The 13,959-nt window shown below is 42.1% G+C and overlaps 1 protein-coding gene across 1 annotated transcript in view; it reads right to left on the bottom strand.

The window, feature by feature from the left end:
- ASTN2 (astrotactin 2) overlaps positions 1–13,959 on the bottom strand; it is a 567,587-nt gene that overhangs the window by 248,421 nt on the left and 305,207 nt on the right. Inside the window, exon 11 of the mRNA XM_088467057.1 lies at positions 1,820–1,986. Within this exon, the coding sequence (XP_088323183.1) occupies positions 1,820–1,986 (167 nt within the window). The remainder of the gene's footprint in view (positions 1–1,819; positions 1,987–13,959) is intronic.

Genomic DNA, 13,959 nt, shown 5'->3' with positions numbered 1-13,959 from the left:
GTGCTACAATGCAGCGGGCACAACTTTTTCTCATGGCAAGCTCCGTTATGCTGCATCTGCGAGTTTGCATGTGGTTAAAATTAATTCCTGTGCAGAGTCTCTAGTACACTCTGTAATATATTCAATTAGCTACTGCACCGGACTTAATCAATTACAGGGGATTCCTCGTGCGAGAGTCCCTGAGACCCAGCACGCGAGTCCCCGCTTTTGGACTTTACCTCGCAGCTCATGGAGGTGTGAGGTAAAATTAGTGTAAAAACCCAATGATTCCGCAGTTTACGTGGAATCAGTGTGTTTCCACCCATGAGTCACGATTTTTTGGCACGGGAAAAAGGGTATTTAATTGAATGGCTTTTCCCCATGGGGAACTTCCCGGCAATTAGTAGCAGGGGAAACCCTGCGGATAATTGAATTATGTCCCTTTGAGTGGTGTTTCTCACGCCAAGCTCCATTGTGCTTAATCTCTGATCTGCGTGTTTAAAACTAATTCCTGTGCAGTTAAAGTCGCAGCCCAGCATTTGTAGTACACTGTGGGGCCTATTCATCATCACTTAATTGTCACAAAAGCAGGTGAAAAAGCACATTTTCACATGCAATTGTGACAATTAAGCATTCGGGCCATTCATTAAGAAAGTGAAGCATGAGATATCACAGATATCTCCTACTTACCTTCTGTTTGCGGAATGGCCCACTGTCCCCATACACTAGTATGGGGACAGAATTCATCAAGCTCTGAAAATATTATATTTTTGGAGCTTGACTGCGGGGGCATTCGCCATCTTCAGATGGCGAATACCCCTGCTTGGGGTTCGCAACCCACTCTTCCCTATGGGAAGTAGGTCCGGGTTGCGAGAAGGGATCCTTTCGGATCCCTCCACCCCTGTCCGGCTCTTTCTGCTGGACGTCGGGGCTCTTGTGCGCATGCTTGACCGCCGTCACTGCTCCGACAGGAGTAGTGAAAAGATTCACTGCTCCAAAAAGGAGCAGTGAAGCCGCTCGCGGAGGCAGCTGATTTCACATCAGCTGCCACCGCGCCGGAGCAATGCTGAATTGCTCTGGTGGCCGCGGCGAATTAGAATGTTAATTATCGGGGTCCGTTCGCACCACAATAATTAACATCATGAATGGGCCCCTGTGAGTGGTGTTTCGCTGCATCTGTGATGCAAATAAGTTGCAATATTTAGAAAAAAGTGAAGCCCTGGCTGCCTCGAGCCCTATGGCATATCTATGTAATCTCATTGGTTTTCTTAACACTTATCTATTTATATTTTATTCCTGTTTTTTACCACTTGCACATATTTTATTTAATGTACCTATTTAGTTATTCCTATGGCCAGCCAAATCTGCCCATTGCCCAACACCTTGTTGAGTGTGTGGTACTGGGTGCAAAAATAGGTCAATGAAGCAAACTGGACCAGTCTAGGTTCTGAAAGGAATTTATCAGTTAATGGTCAGAGGAACTTTGACATAAATTTTAGCTATAACTTTGTATTACAAAACGGAAGCAACAGTCAAATTAGGCAAAAGACAGGGTTACATTTGTATGACTACATACCAGTGACATGCTGTTAGGTCAATGGCTGGAGAGGCACACATGTATAAAAACACAGCTTTTGTATCAAAACTCTGGAGCATGACAGGGAGTATGATAAGGGGATGACAGGGGAGGCTCTGCCTACACCGACTGCATGTCTCTGCTACATACTGGGTCATATAACAAATAGTTAGCTATGGCATTCTCCCAAAAATGATCCCCCTACCAACTCCAAATAGTCTGCCATCTATTCTCTCTGTTTATGTCTATAAGGTGCTCTCTCACCCGCAGAACATGTATATAGCACTCTCGCTCGGATTATCTGGCAGGGAGATCATCTGCTGTAGGCAAAGCTGTTCACATCCTCCATTAGATCCGTCTGAACAGTCAATTCCTTTGGTGTATTCATAGCAGCCACTTCCATCCTTCATGGGCTTCAGCCCCGCAGGACACTAAAGGAAAGTGAGTAAAAATCCCAAAAATATAGTATATCCAAAACCTGCTGGAGGTATAACAGCACATTTCACGTTGGCTATATAAGTAAATGTGTTGAAAGGGAGTAGGACTTGAATGTATAAAGGCAAACCTCTCAAAGATACAAAGCCAAAGATACAAATACATAAAAGCTACATAGTGGAGGTGCTATTACTGTACTTCAGCACAGTTGTGTAATAATATGGCAGTTGAGCTGTCAGTACATAAGTCTCATTTCCATCAATTGATGAGCGTTTGAATAGAATGTTAGATGAGCAAAGTTGCAGCACACTTGGATAGTGGTTAACTTTACTGCCTTAAGGTCCTAAGAACACGTGTTCAATTACTGACCAAGGCACTATCTGTGTGGAGTTTGTATGTTTTCTTCGCGTTTTCGTTTGTTTCCTCCCACACTCCAAAAACTCACTGGTACTGTAGGTCAATTTAGTTCTGACAAAAAGTCATGTGTATGTATGTTTATTGGAAATACTGTTGTGAATGACTGAAATATTATCTAAAGAGCTGCCTAATATGTGCATGGCTATATAAATAGCTGTTAATAGCATACTTCCATATTCTCTCGGAATGGCCAGGAGGCTCCCGAAAACCTGTTGGCGTTACTGGCCGGCAGGAAAAGAGGGCAAGTTACCAGCACCCCCTCTAGCCGCTCGCAACCTACCGCAACCGCCCATAGGGAGACCGATGACTATACTGGAGCTGAATCGTACCACCGTTGCCCCATCCCCTGCTATACAATGCCTGTAATCTTGGCACTGCATAGTGGGGAGGCCATGATGACGCAATCGCGTCACCACTCCCCCCTCGCACAGCCCACCTGCCGAAGGGGGCACGAAAGTCGACAAGTATGGTTAATAGACAAAGAGCTTTTGGGAACAAAGTGCCACCTACACTGGCAGTTATCTTAAAAAATATACAAAATATAATACTCAGCAATGTTCACAGCAAAGCTGACCATAATCCACTGCTATAACCATATATAACACTTCAGCCATTGGAATACAATTTTTCTGTGCTTTGTTTTAAAAAATTTAGGAACTGTGCATTGTGAACTAATAGCTCACCAGCATGACAAGAACATCAGGTTTGTTTGACTGGCTGTCTGCTGTTATGACCATGTGTTCCAGCTGTCCAGGGTCACAGGGAAACTACAACTCATTATGACTGACAGAAACAACCTGGAGTACATATATTTAGGATTTGTGCTTAATATTAAAAGCAAAATTACATGTGATTTTGTGTTGTTTTGGAACGTAATGTTGTTTTTAACAACATTAATGTATTTCTTTTTATTTTACATTTATTATTAGTACATATACTTTTATTTTCTGTATGCCCATCTCAATTTATTAAGTAATGTAGGACAGGTAACAATAAATAAATCTGCCTGAGGTAGCAATAATAATTTACTCTCTGATACTTTAATGCTGCCCCTGGAGTAATTAATGTAGCATCAACATGTCCTTCATTTGTAATTCCCAGTTGTTATAATAACATTCAGTCATTTGGCTTATTTTTTAATTATAGCACTGAACGGTCTCTCTTAGGAGAGAAAGCCTGAAACACTTCATACCAAACAGAATGGGAACTATAGATTTCCATTCTCGTAACTTGTCCATTTCAGACATCTGTCCTTGAGCACAGAAAAGAAAATGTTAAAATGAAGCATCCATTAATAACAGTCAGTAACAAGTATTAGAGATGTTCAGCATACTAATATTTTTAAGGAATCAGAACTTAACAATTCAAACTAATTAAAAGGCAGAAAATACAATTGAGTGGAAAATGGGGAGCAACCAAACTTAATGATAAAATACGTATTCCTCCAAAGGTCCTCCAAAAATCACAAATGGGGGAGATGCACTAAGGGCCTGATTCAGAGCCGGACGCTATTTGCGCTCTCTCGGTCAGAAAAAAGGGGTGGCTATTCAAATGAACCGTTCACTCTTTGCGGTCTGTTCATGCCTCTAGGTCTGAACAAGCGAACCAAACATGCGGTCGTTTTTTGGAAAACTACGCCCCCTAGCCGCTCGCATCCTACGTCATGTCCGCTATTTATTAGATTAATCGAGTACATCGACCAGCGTATGAACTGCTCGCTATTCTTGTGGTTGGTTTTTCCTACCGCAATCTTGCGAGCAGTTCTGACTATAAAATAACCCAGTGACGTGGTCAATGACGCTGCTGTTTTAATTATGCACACCCATAAAACGCCCGTTTTGACCTTTAAGCATGCCTGCGTTCTGATCTCCACTCCCCGTTTTCAAGCACTTTCCCCTGTTACCACCCACATACGCCTCCTCCTGTCACTCAAAATAGCAGGCAATTTCGCTATTTAGCGAAAAAACGATTTTCGGCCGCACTGACTGATTCGCGCATGCGCATTACGATCCGTACGCAAGCGCAGTTGTGCAAACATCGCTCGGAACGAACGAGCGGCCACTTACGAGCGGCTCTGAATCAGGCCCTAAGTCTTGGAGAGAGATAAAGTGGAAAGTGATAAATTACCAACCAATCAGCTCCTAACTGTAATTTTTCAAACACAGCCTGTAAACTGACAGGAGCTGATTGGTTGGTACTTTATCTCTCTCCATGTTATCACTATCCAAGGATTAGTGCATCTCCCCCAATGTAATGTTGGAGATAATTGTATTCATTAACAAAAGTAAGCAAAGGCAATATATTACATTTTATTAATTCTTGATTCATTACCCTCAATCAGTAATACAAGTTGTGTCCTCATACATCTAGCGTCTATATGCAATATAGCATGACATGGCCGGTGCTAATGAGCCACTCCGAGAGGTGTAGCATATACTGTCTTGATATTTAAATTATGCGTCATATTCACAATGCAGACGCAGCGAAACACCGCTCACAGTGAACTAGAGAAGCTGGGCTGCGACTTTTAACTGCTCAGGAATTAGTTTTAAACATGTACGAAGACGCAAATGCAGCATAACAGAGCTTGGCATGAGAAAAAGTTGTGCCCGCTGCATCGTAGCACTTTGTATACAGATCCAGCCTCATTCGCACACAGATGTACAAATGTTGCACATCAAATTGATCAGTGTAATCTAGCAAAGTAGATATGTCGCTCCCAGTTGTTTTAAATATTCCAATAAGGCGCACATTGTGAGTGAGAAAGATGCTCAGCGAGACTGAGATGCCCAGGACCTGAATCGCTATTTGGCGTGACTGACGCCACAGTGTATGAGGACACATCTGTATGCATAGAAATAATAAGTCAGGGTAGTAATTCTATGACATATTTTTTCCTTGGAATATTAATATATTTATTTAAAACCCATGATCATTCAAAAAACACACCAGCTAATAAGGGATTATCTCCCAGTGTTAACTCATTGCTGGCAGTTGGAATCCATGGTTACAAAAGCAGTCAGTCATACATATTCTATGTTTGGGTTGGGTATGGGATGCCGGCATCCAGACAGGGTTAGTATACAGACACCTGTAGGTAAGTATCCTAACCCTACCCCTCCCTCCCCCATAGTGCCTAACCCTAGCCCTACCCGTAACCCCACTACTTACCGACGGGATTCTGACTGATGTCGGGATTTCTGCGCCAGCATTCTGAGCCCGACATCCGGAATTAAAACGACATCCCCTATGTTCCTGTTATCCAGCGTAATTTACTGTTCACCATTCATAAACACCCAGGTACATAAAAAGACCTGATTTTTATTAAAATGGCTAAAATGTTATATATTGTTCTACCAGAGCACGGTTAGTGGAAGATATTTATTCTGCTGTAACCATTACGCTAACATTTCACTGCCCAAACTAATGTTCTAGTACATATCCTTGCACATGCAATTATCAATAATAGTTTAGGAATACAAAATAAAACTAAATATTATTAATAACAGTCTCAACCGGAATAGCTTTTTATATATATATATATATATATATATATATATATATATATTTATTTGTATGCAAGTCCATTTTGCTATTTTTTACACTGCACATTCTCTATAGCCGGGAATTGCAACTTTGAGCAATTACGGGCGATTCAAAACCATATGCATCATCTCCATTTGCGGCTGAGTCAGTGTAACAAGGTGGCTGGCAATAGGGGCATTGACAAGTAGGATAAGTGTTCAGTGGGTGTGTTGTGAGTGTGTAGACAGGATTGTAAGCTTTCAGATGGATTTCTTGCACCAAGGATAGAGCTGGTGCAAATGTGCGCTGTAGTGATGATGGCTACTTTCTCAAGCAAATTGATAGGGGCGGTGTAGCCTCATTGATACTACCAACTCGGAATAATGGCGAAATTTCACACTTATTTCCGAGCACACCCTACAGTCGCATCTTTAGCCGACTTTGAATCAGCTTCACTGTGTTTAATCCTCTTGCGTATCGGGGAACCAACATTTCCCATCCTATGCTTCGTATCCTATTTATCAACAAGTCTTATCATACACAACAAGTGTTAAATGCCGATGTTGGCGCAGTTGAGCTATTAATTGCTACTGTGCATGCTCAAAGTATTCTGAAAACCCCATTGGTGCATGCGTTACCCTGGGTGTACGCACAACTGCACTGTTGCGTACGGGACCGCTGGCATTAGAAATGGTGAGGCAAAACCATGGGCTCTCCTAGGCAGTGACTGGGAGGTGGCATGAAGTGAATGCAAAAAATACCATCTTATGGGCATGTAATGGGGGTGTCGTGAGCATGTCAGTGAAAGCGGCTGAGTTCCCTGACGCAGAGCTGCAGCCATAGAGGCCATGTTTAGGTAGAGTTAAGGAGGAGACACTGCACCTGTCATAGACTGCTAAGTGTCGATGGTGAACACGAAAATGCTCCGATGGTGTAGTGTTCCGAACAATCAGTGGAATTGCAGCGCACATGGGCAATGAAAAAGGGCATCTCACAGCTTGTACATTCCGGCATAGACTAGTATGATAGGGGAAGGCTGAAACTAGCATTTAAATATTATGGCCGATGCGACTCCACATTACGCAGCCGCGGCTGCATTATCATGTACTGTTGAATAAGGCCCATTGTGCTGTTCCTCCTATGATTTAATTTCCCCACTGTCTTATTAGGAAGGGTGCAGGCTGAAGATGAAAGCTGAGAGAACAACAGGCAGAGACATGGGGGGGTTCCACATGATTCGTATGCAGCGACAATGTAGGAAGTAACCAACAGCTCCCATTGTCCTAACACATTGGTTAAATAGCAGGTACAGACGCTATTTATCATCCTCAGCAGCTGGTAGCCTGGTTAAGGAGATGTACCTCTTATAATGCTGATGCAGTGATAGAGAGGTTTGAAAATTTTTTTTGCCGGAATACACTGTGAATTGGTTGATTCATACAGAAAGGGATGGGGCCAGTGATATCACCATAACTCAGATGACTACATTCATAGCATTTTGACTTGTGTCATTAGGTCATTGGCTTATAGACGTGATATGAGTTTTAGTTGTAATTGTGAGTGGAGGTGATGCTTTGCTTTTTTACAGATCTGCAGTGGAAATCAGCTTGACATTGAACAAGGTTTTTTGCCTTCTTGGTTTAAAACTGAAAATTTTAATTAAAAAACAAACAAAAAAAACAATAAAATTGCTCCAAAGCCCAAATAATAGTATATATTGGTATAGAAGGTGAAATCATCATAACAGAGACCCTTATATAAACAATAGCCTCTTTCTAAGGAGACAGTTACACCCACTACTGTCTCTAACTGGTCACCTATTGCCAATTAGTGTTTGCTGCATTGGTAGTTAACTAAATGCCCTTTGTTAAGGAGCAATAAAATGTAAATATAGGTGAGCTGAATCCAAGCAGTTTGATATTGAGGGTCCACTGACAGCGCTAAATGTAGCTGATCCTGTACGTGGGGAAAAGGGGTAATGAGCACTCACTGGTACGTGTGTACTAATGAATGAGGTATGTTGAATGAACCATACAGAGAAAGAATACGTAAAATACTACTTTATTACTGTACATTCAATATTGGTGTAAGTGCTTTACCATACTAAATTTAAAGTTACTCTATGATGTCCCTGATGGGTGTAAACTTGGTTAAGCTAACCACTTGAAAATAACCCTTGCTGGACAAAACTCCATACTGGATTGTACTGGTGTCTCCTAGGTGAAAACTTGGTACAGCATTAGACTAGAGTTATATGCAGAAATGGTAGTCACAGATTTATATGTGATGAGTGATTCATACCACTATCGCTCCTTGCATAAGACTGAACCCTATATTGTATTACATTTGAGATGAAAGCAGGTATAAACAATCCTTACCATAATCAACATGGCCAACAGCAGGTCTGGTATGTGTTCTTACCAGGTGGCGAGTATCTCTGCAGTGAGGGTTAAGGTGTTGCTGGTCCAAAGTGGTATGGAGCTTTGAATGGACACTCGGCCTGCTGTGTTGTCACTGTAGCCAGGAGTGCTTGTACGCCTCTGATGTTGAATCTGTAGTTGTCAGCATTCTGGCATAATGCTGAAAACAGTGTGTGGTGGCTAAATCTTGTATGTCTGTAGTCGGTTTCCTCAGGGATGACCTAGTAATGTTGTAGGTTGTCTTTTTATCCTAGTTCCTCCAGTGCTCCTGAAGTGATGTGGGTAGTTGATGGTGGTCCTTGGCTAGAGATAGCTATTGTACTATAGGATACGGATATGGGATTTGGTGTATATCCTGATGTGTGATATTGTTTAAAACCCTATTGTTGCTATTGTCCTTGTTCCAATATATCAACAAAAATTATCAGAACCTGAACTTCACGTCAAGTTAAAGCAAAGAACATGTTGAATTTCTAGATTTAAACATCTTCATAGAGGACAACAAAATCAAGACCAATACATTATGCAAACCAGAGGACATGAACAGTTTTATCTTGTCCTCTAGTAATCATCACAAAAACTGGCTACTAGGGAAAACTGACCAGCTCAAGAGAATCCAACCAATACAGAAATCAAAAACTACATAAGACAAGGACAGCAAATGAAACAACAGTTTCCAGAAGAATCAGTGAACAGAGCATACTGTACAAAGAAGCTACAACATGGGCCTGAAAGATGCCATTGATTTAAAAGAACAAAGTAAGGTACAGTATATAATAACAACAAACAACCCTATTTCATAACCCAATATGCAGAAGCCTATAAGGAGATTAAAATAATCAAAAGAGTCAGGAGACATTGGCATATTGTTAAGAAAGATGACATATTAAGGTTTCCAGGAAAGCATCGGACATCAAAAAGATGGTCAACAATAATCCCCGCAAAAACATATCCAGATCACAGAACACATGGCTACATGCCAAATTACAAAGAAAAACCAGGGTTCTACCATTGTCATTGTGGAGGCTGCAACAACTGCATCAAATAAAATATAAACTTCACAAAAAGAATTACAGAATTAATTTCCACAACCAACAAGAATAAAACATTTCATAACTTATGACACTGAAAAAGTCATGTACTTGGTTACTTGCTAATGCAACGAACTATGCACTAGAAGAAGATTGAGGAACAGAACTGGGAAACACTTAAGAAACAAACAAAGAGGCTTCGAGTCACACAGTTACTCACACCAGTTCAAGTAAGACACCAATGCGAATACAAGGTCTTCCTTGGGATTACCTCCTCTCCTCAATTGGAGAGGAGGGAATCCTTTGATATACATTAACAAACAAAAAACTAGGTTGATTTTTCAAATGAAGACACTCACCCTGTTTGGTCTCAATACAGAATTTGAAGCCCAAACATTAATTAAATTAACAATTTTGTTATACATGTAGGAGATCACTAGCTATTTGACAGAATACACCAAGTTACTAGATAACCTATATATGTTAAACCATATGAGATCAATACAGTTACCACTGTTAACAGTTCAAAATGCAATCCAACATTTTCAGATTAATTAAAATCCAACAACATCACTTGTCAGGATATACTGAACACCACATCTGATAGGAGTGAACCTCCTAACATAGCTATCTCTAGTCATGGACAACTGACAATCACCCACGTTACATCATGTAACTCAAGACCTCCACTACAAAATTGCTATTAAGTTCAATCAGCCAAAACTACATTCAGCACCCCCAAAATTTCAATCCACTCATGCCACTATTTAGGATCGAGTGGGAGAACATGAAACAAGATACTGGAACTTTGAGATTGCTAGTTTGAATGCCAAAATTGAGACAAGTTTCCAGGCACATTAGCAAGATAGACAGAGCCATTGTGGCACAGTATGACCGCTTTAATTATTGAATACATATCACATGATTCGCATAGGATATGTATGAATGAAACATGCAGGTTATGTGCTGGTGATTTCACTATATTGGGACAGCCTGCAATCAATCAATACAGCTGAGCTTTGAGAAGCTGCACTTTGAACATGCCAATCCCGAAGAGCTGCTAGGATACAAAGATCACATGCAACATGACTACGTTATCCCTAATAAAGACATCTACAAACGGAGAAATGAGTTGTAAAAGACCTATATACTCAGGTCCAGGTTTACCCACCACAAACTGGACCTCAATTCAGAGTCTCTCGCAAGATGCGATCGCCCGCTTGCAAAAAGGGGCCGGGTATGCAAATCAAGCGATCGCTCATTGCGCTGTAAGGACGCCCTCTATGTCTTAGTGAGCGACGGCAGTTAGTGTATGCTGGACTATAAAACCTACCACCTATCACTCGCAGCACACGTCATCTCTGGGAAGAGAGTGATTAATCGTGAATATCGAGGGCCATCGGAGCTGCTCGCAGCACTTGGGGGTTGACCTAACCTACCCCAAGCACTGCGAGCAGTTCAGGCTAAAAAACAACCAAGTCCCGTGTGCAATGACGTTACTTTGCTAATTATGCACACCTATTTAAACGCCGTTCTGATGGTCAGACACGCCTGCGTTCGCACAACCACTCCCCCTTTCACAAGTACCTTCCCCTGTTACCACCCACAAACGGCACTATCTGTCACTCAAAGCAGCGACCTGAAAGTGACTTGCGAGCTAGCAAAATCAGATCGCAATGAATGACTTGCGCACGCGCACTGTGAATTATACGCATGCGCAGATGTGCAATTATCGCTCCCAGCGAGCGAGCGTGCCCTAGCTAGAGACTCTGAATGAGGTCCACTATCTTCAGCATTGTGCCAGATTGCTGGCAACAACTGATTCAGCATCAGGAGAGTAAACGCGCTCCTGATCACAGTAATAGCAGAGAAGACGTGTCCATACACAGTGCCCCATAGAGTTTTGGACCAACAACACCTGTACTACCACTGCAGAGTACTTGGGGCCAGATTCATTGCAGATCACAATATAGCATACGCAGGCAGTTCAACTGCGATTGTATGCTAATCCATAGCAATCACAATGCCGCTGGACCACTACATAAGGACGCCCACTTCACCTACACACACATCCGTAATGGATAGCAAGACTGCAAAAACATCAGTACAATCGAGTACCATCGTAGCCTCACGCACAGTTAAGGCAGGTCAGACCTCACTCAGAAATTGCTTACTTCAGCGCACACTATGAGTCTTCAAGCTGCGTATGGTATCGCAGTGGCTAATATATGCAGGCCCCTGCAACGCCATTGAAACACACTGGCACGCTCACGTTCGGCTGCTCACCCCCTGTTACCTCCCACAAATGGCACTTCCTGTCAATCACTCTGCGATGGGTCTGCGTAGCTTCTGCTATTGCAGTCTCACACTCGCACTGTGATGCATGTGCAGAACGCAACAATCGGCCGATTGCGTGCATACACGTATGAGCAACTGCATTCCTTACTGAATCAGGCCCTTGATCTCGAGATAGCGGCGTTGGCATTCTGATGGGTGTCGGGATTCCGGCATCGGTATCATATCATCTGGCATACTTACCACTTGGTAGGAAAACACACCAAATCCGCAATGGGATAGTGGAGTGAATCACTCATAAATTTAGCTAAAACTCTGACAACCTTTTTTGCATATAACTCTAGCCTAAAGCTGTACTAAATTTCATCCAGCAGATGTTTTTTTTTTATCTATATGTTTTTTTAATCTAGGTTTTTTTTATTGAAAGGTTAATCATTTATACAAAAAGCTCAAGAAAACAACAAATAACAAAAAAATAGAAAAGCATACTGTAAACAGAAAAATAAGTGCTGCCAGTACAAACAGTAATAGTACAAATTTGCAAACAAGAGTAAGAATAGTAAGGGTTGAAAAGAAAATAGTGCCACGTAGAGTCATAAGGTATGAAAAAGAAATACCCAGAACTAAAGAGAACATGCATCATAGTGTTATAGCATGGAAGTAAGACACTTATAGCAGGGTGGGGGAGGATTAAGAGCCACGTGGAAGGCCGTTGAAAATACCAAATTGAGAATGACACCAGTGGTCCCAAATCTTGTGATTTTTGGAAGTGGCATTTCTATATGTGTATCAAAATAATGCTTCTGATTAGAGACTTCATTAACAAATGCTCTCCACTTAAAAATATTCAGTGGCAACCATGCTCTGGCTAAGATAACGTTGGCCAAGTTATAGAGAGAGATAGTATTTTATTGTAGTCTTCCTCTAATCCAAGGTCAAACTTTAGGAGATCATAAGGGGAGAGTAGGAGTAGTTGTTTGAATATCGGTCCAAATCCAAGCCCAAAAGGCGAAAACAACAGTGCAAACACAAAGTAGGTGCGAAAATCCAGAATCTGTATCCCCACACTTAGGACAACATGAGTTAGAATGAAGTATCATCCCCAGTAGGAACACACAGGAGCGGTATACCCTGTGGAGAATGTAATAATTAATATGTTGGTATTGAACACAAGGACAAGTATCTTTAAGCAAGCCAAGAACCTGCTTCCACTCTTCATCATATAATGAACCCAAATCTACCTCCAATCTGACTTTCATAGGGGAGAGAACATCTGGTAAATAACAGTTATTGAGGTCAGTATACAGAAAGGTGACACATTTCTGAGGGCCCAAACTAAGAAGCATAGTTTTGAGAGAGGAATGATAAAAGGACAGTCCAGTTCCAAACTGGGCATGCACAGCATGGCACAGCTGAAAGTATCTATAAAAGGCCGTATGGGGAAAGCAAAACTCCACCTGTAGCTGTGCAAAAGATTTAAAAATGCTACTGGAGTAAAGTTGTCCCAGAGATGAAGCACCACACAATAGCCAAATATTGTTAGTGCTGAACATGTCCAGAACAGGGAAAGCAGTATTAAACCATAGGAGAATATTAGGGTTCAGGCTCCCCATCCCCTCTCATATGCTGAATTGCTAAACCAAGATGGCCTGATGCAATATTGGGCCCAAACCAGCACATGTTGATTTAGAAAGCAAAAATTACAACAGTGTATGTTGGGACTCTGGGCCTGATTCAGAGCCGCTCGTAAGCGGCCGCTCGTTTGCTCCGAACGATGTTCGCACATCTGCGCATGCGTATGGGTCGTAATGCACATGCGCCAACCAGTCAGTGCGATCGGAAATCGAGCGCTCGCAAAAAAGCGAGTGCCTGCTAATTTGAGTGACAGGATGAGGTGTTTGTGGGTGGTAACAGGGGAAGGTGCTTGAAAACGGGGAGTGGAGATCAGAACGCAGGCGTGCCAAACGGTCAAAACGGGCGTTTTAAGGGTGTGCATAATTAACAAACCAGCGTCATCGACCACGTCACTTGGTTGTCTCTTAGCCTGAACTATTCGCATGATTGCAGTAGGAAAATCCAACCACAAGCACTGCGAGCAGTTCAGATGCCTTTCGATGTACTCGATTAATCTAATAAATAGCGGAGATTACGTAGGATGCGAGCAGCCAGGGGGCGTCTTTACAAAATAGCGAGCGCATGTTTCGTTCGCTCGCTCAGACAAAGAGGCGTCAACAGACCGCAAAGAGCGAGCGCTTAATTTAAATAGCCGGCCCCTTTTTCT

The sequence above is a fragment of the Taudactylus pleione genome, unplaced genomic scaffold (genome assembly GCF_031769625.1).
Source record: "Taudactylus pleione unplaced genomic scaffold, aTauple2 ptg000009l, whole genome shotgun sequence".
Lineage (NCBI taxonomy): Eukaryota > Metazoa > Chordata > Amphibia > Anura > Myobatrachidae > Taudactylus > Taudactylus pleione.
Note: the sequence above shows the minus strand (reverse complement) of the source record. Positions and strands in the feature narration are given on the sequence as shown.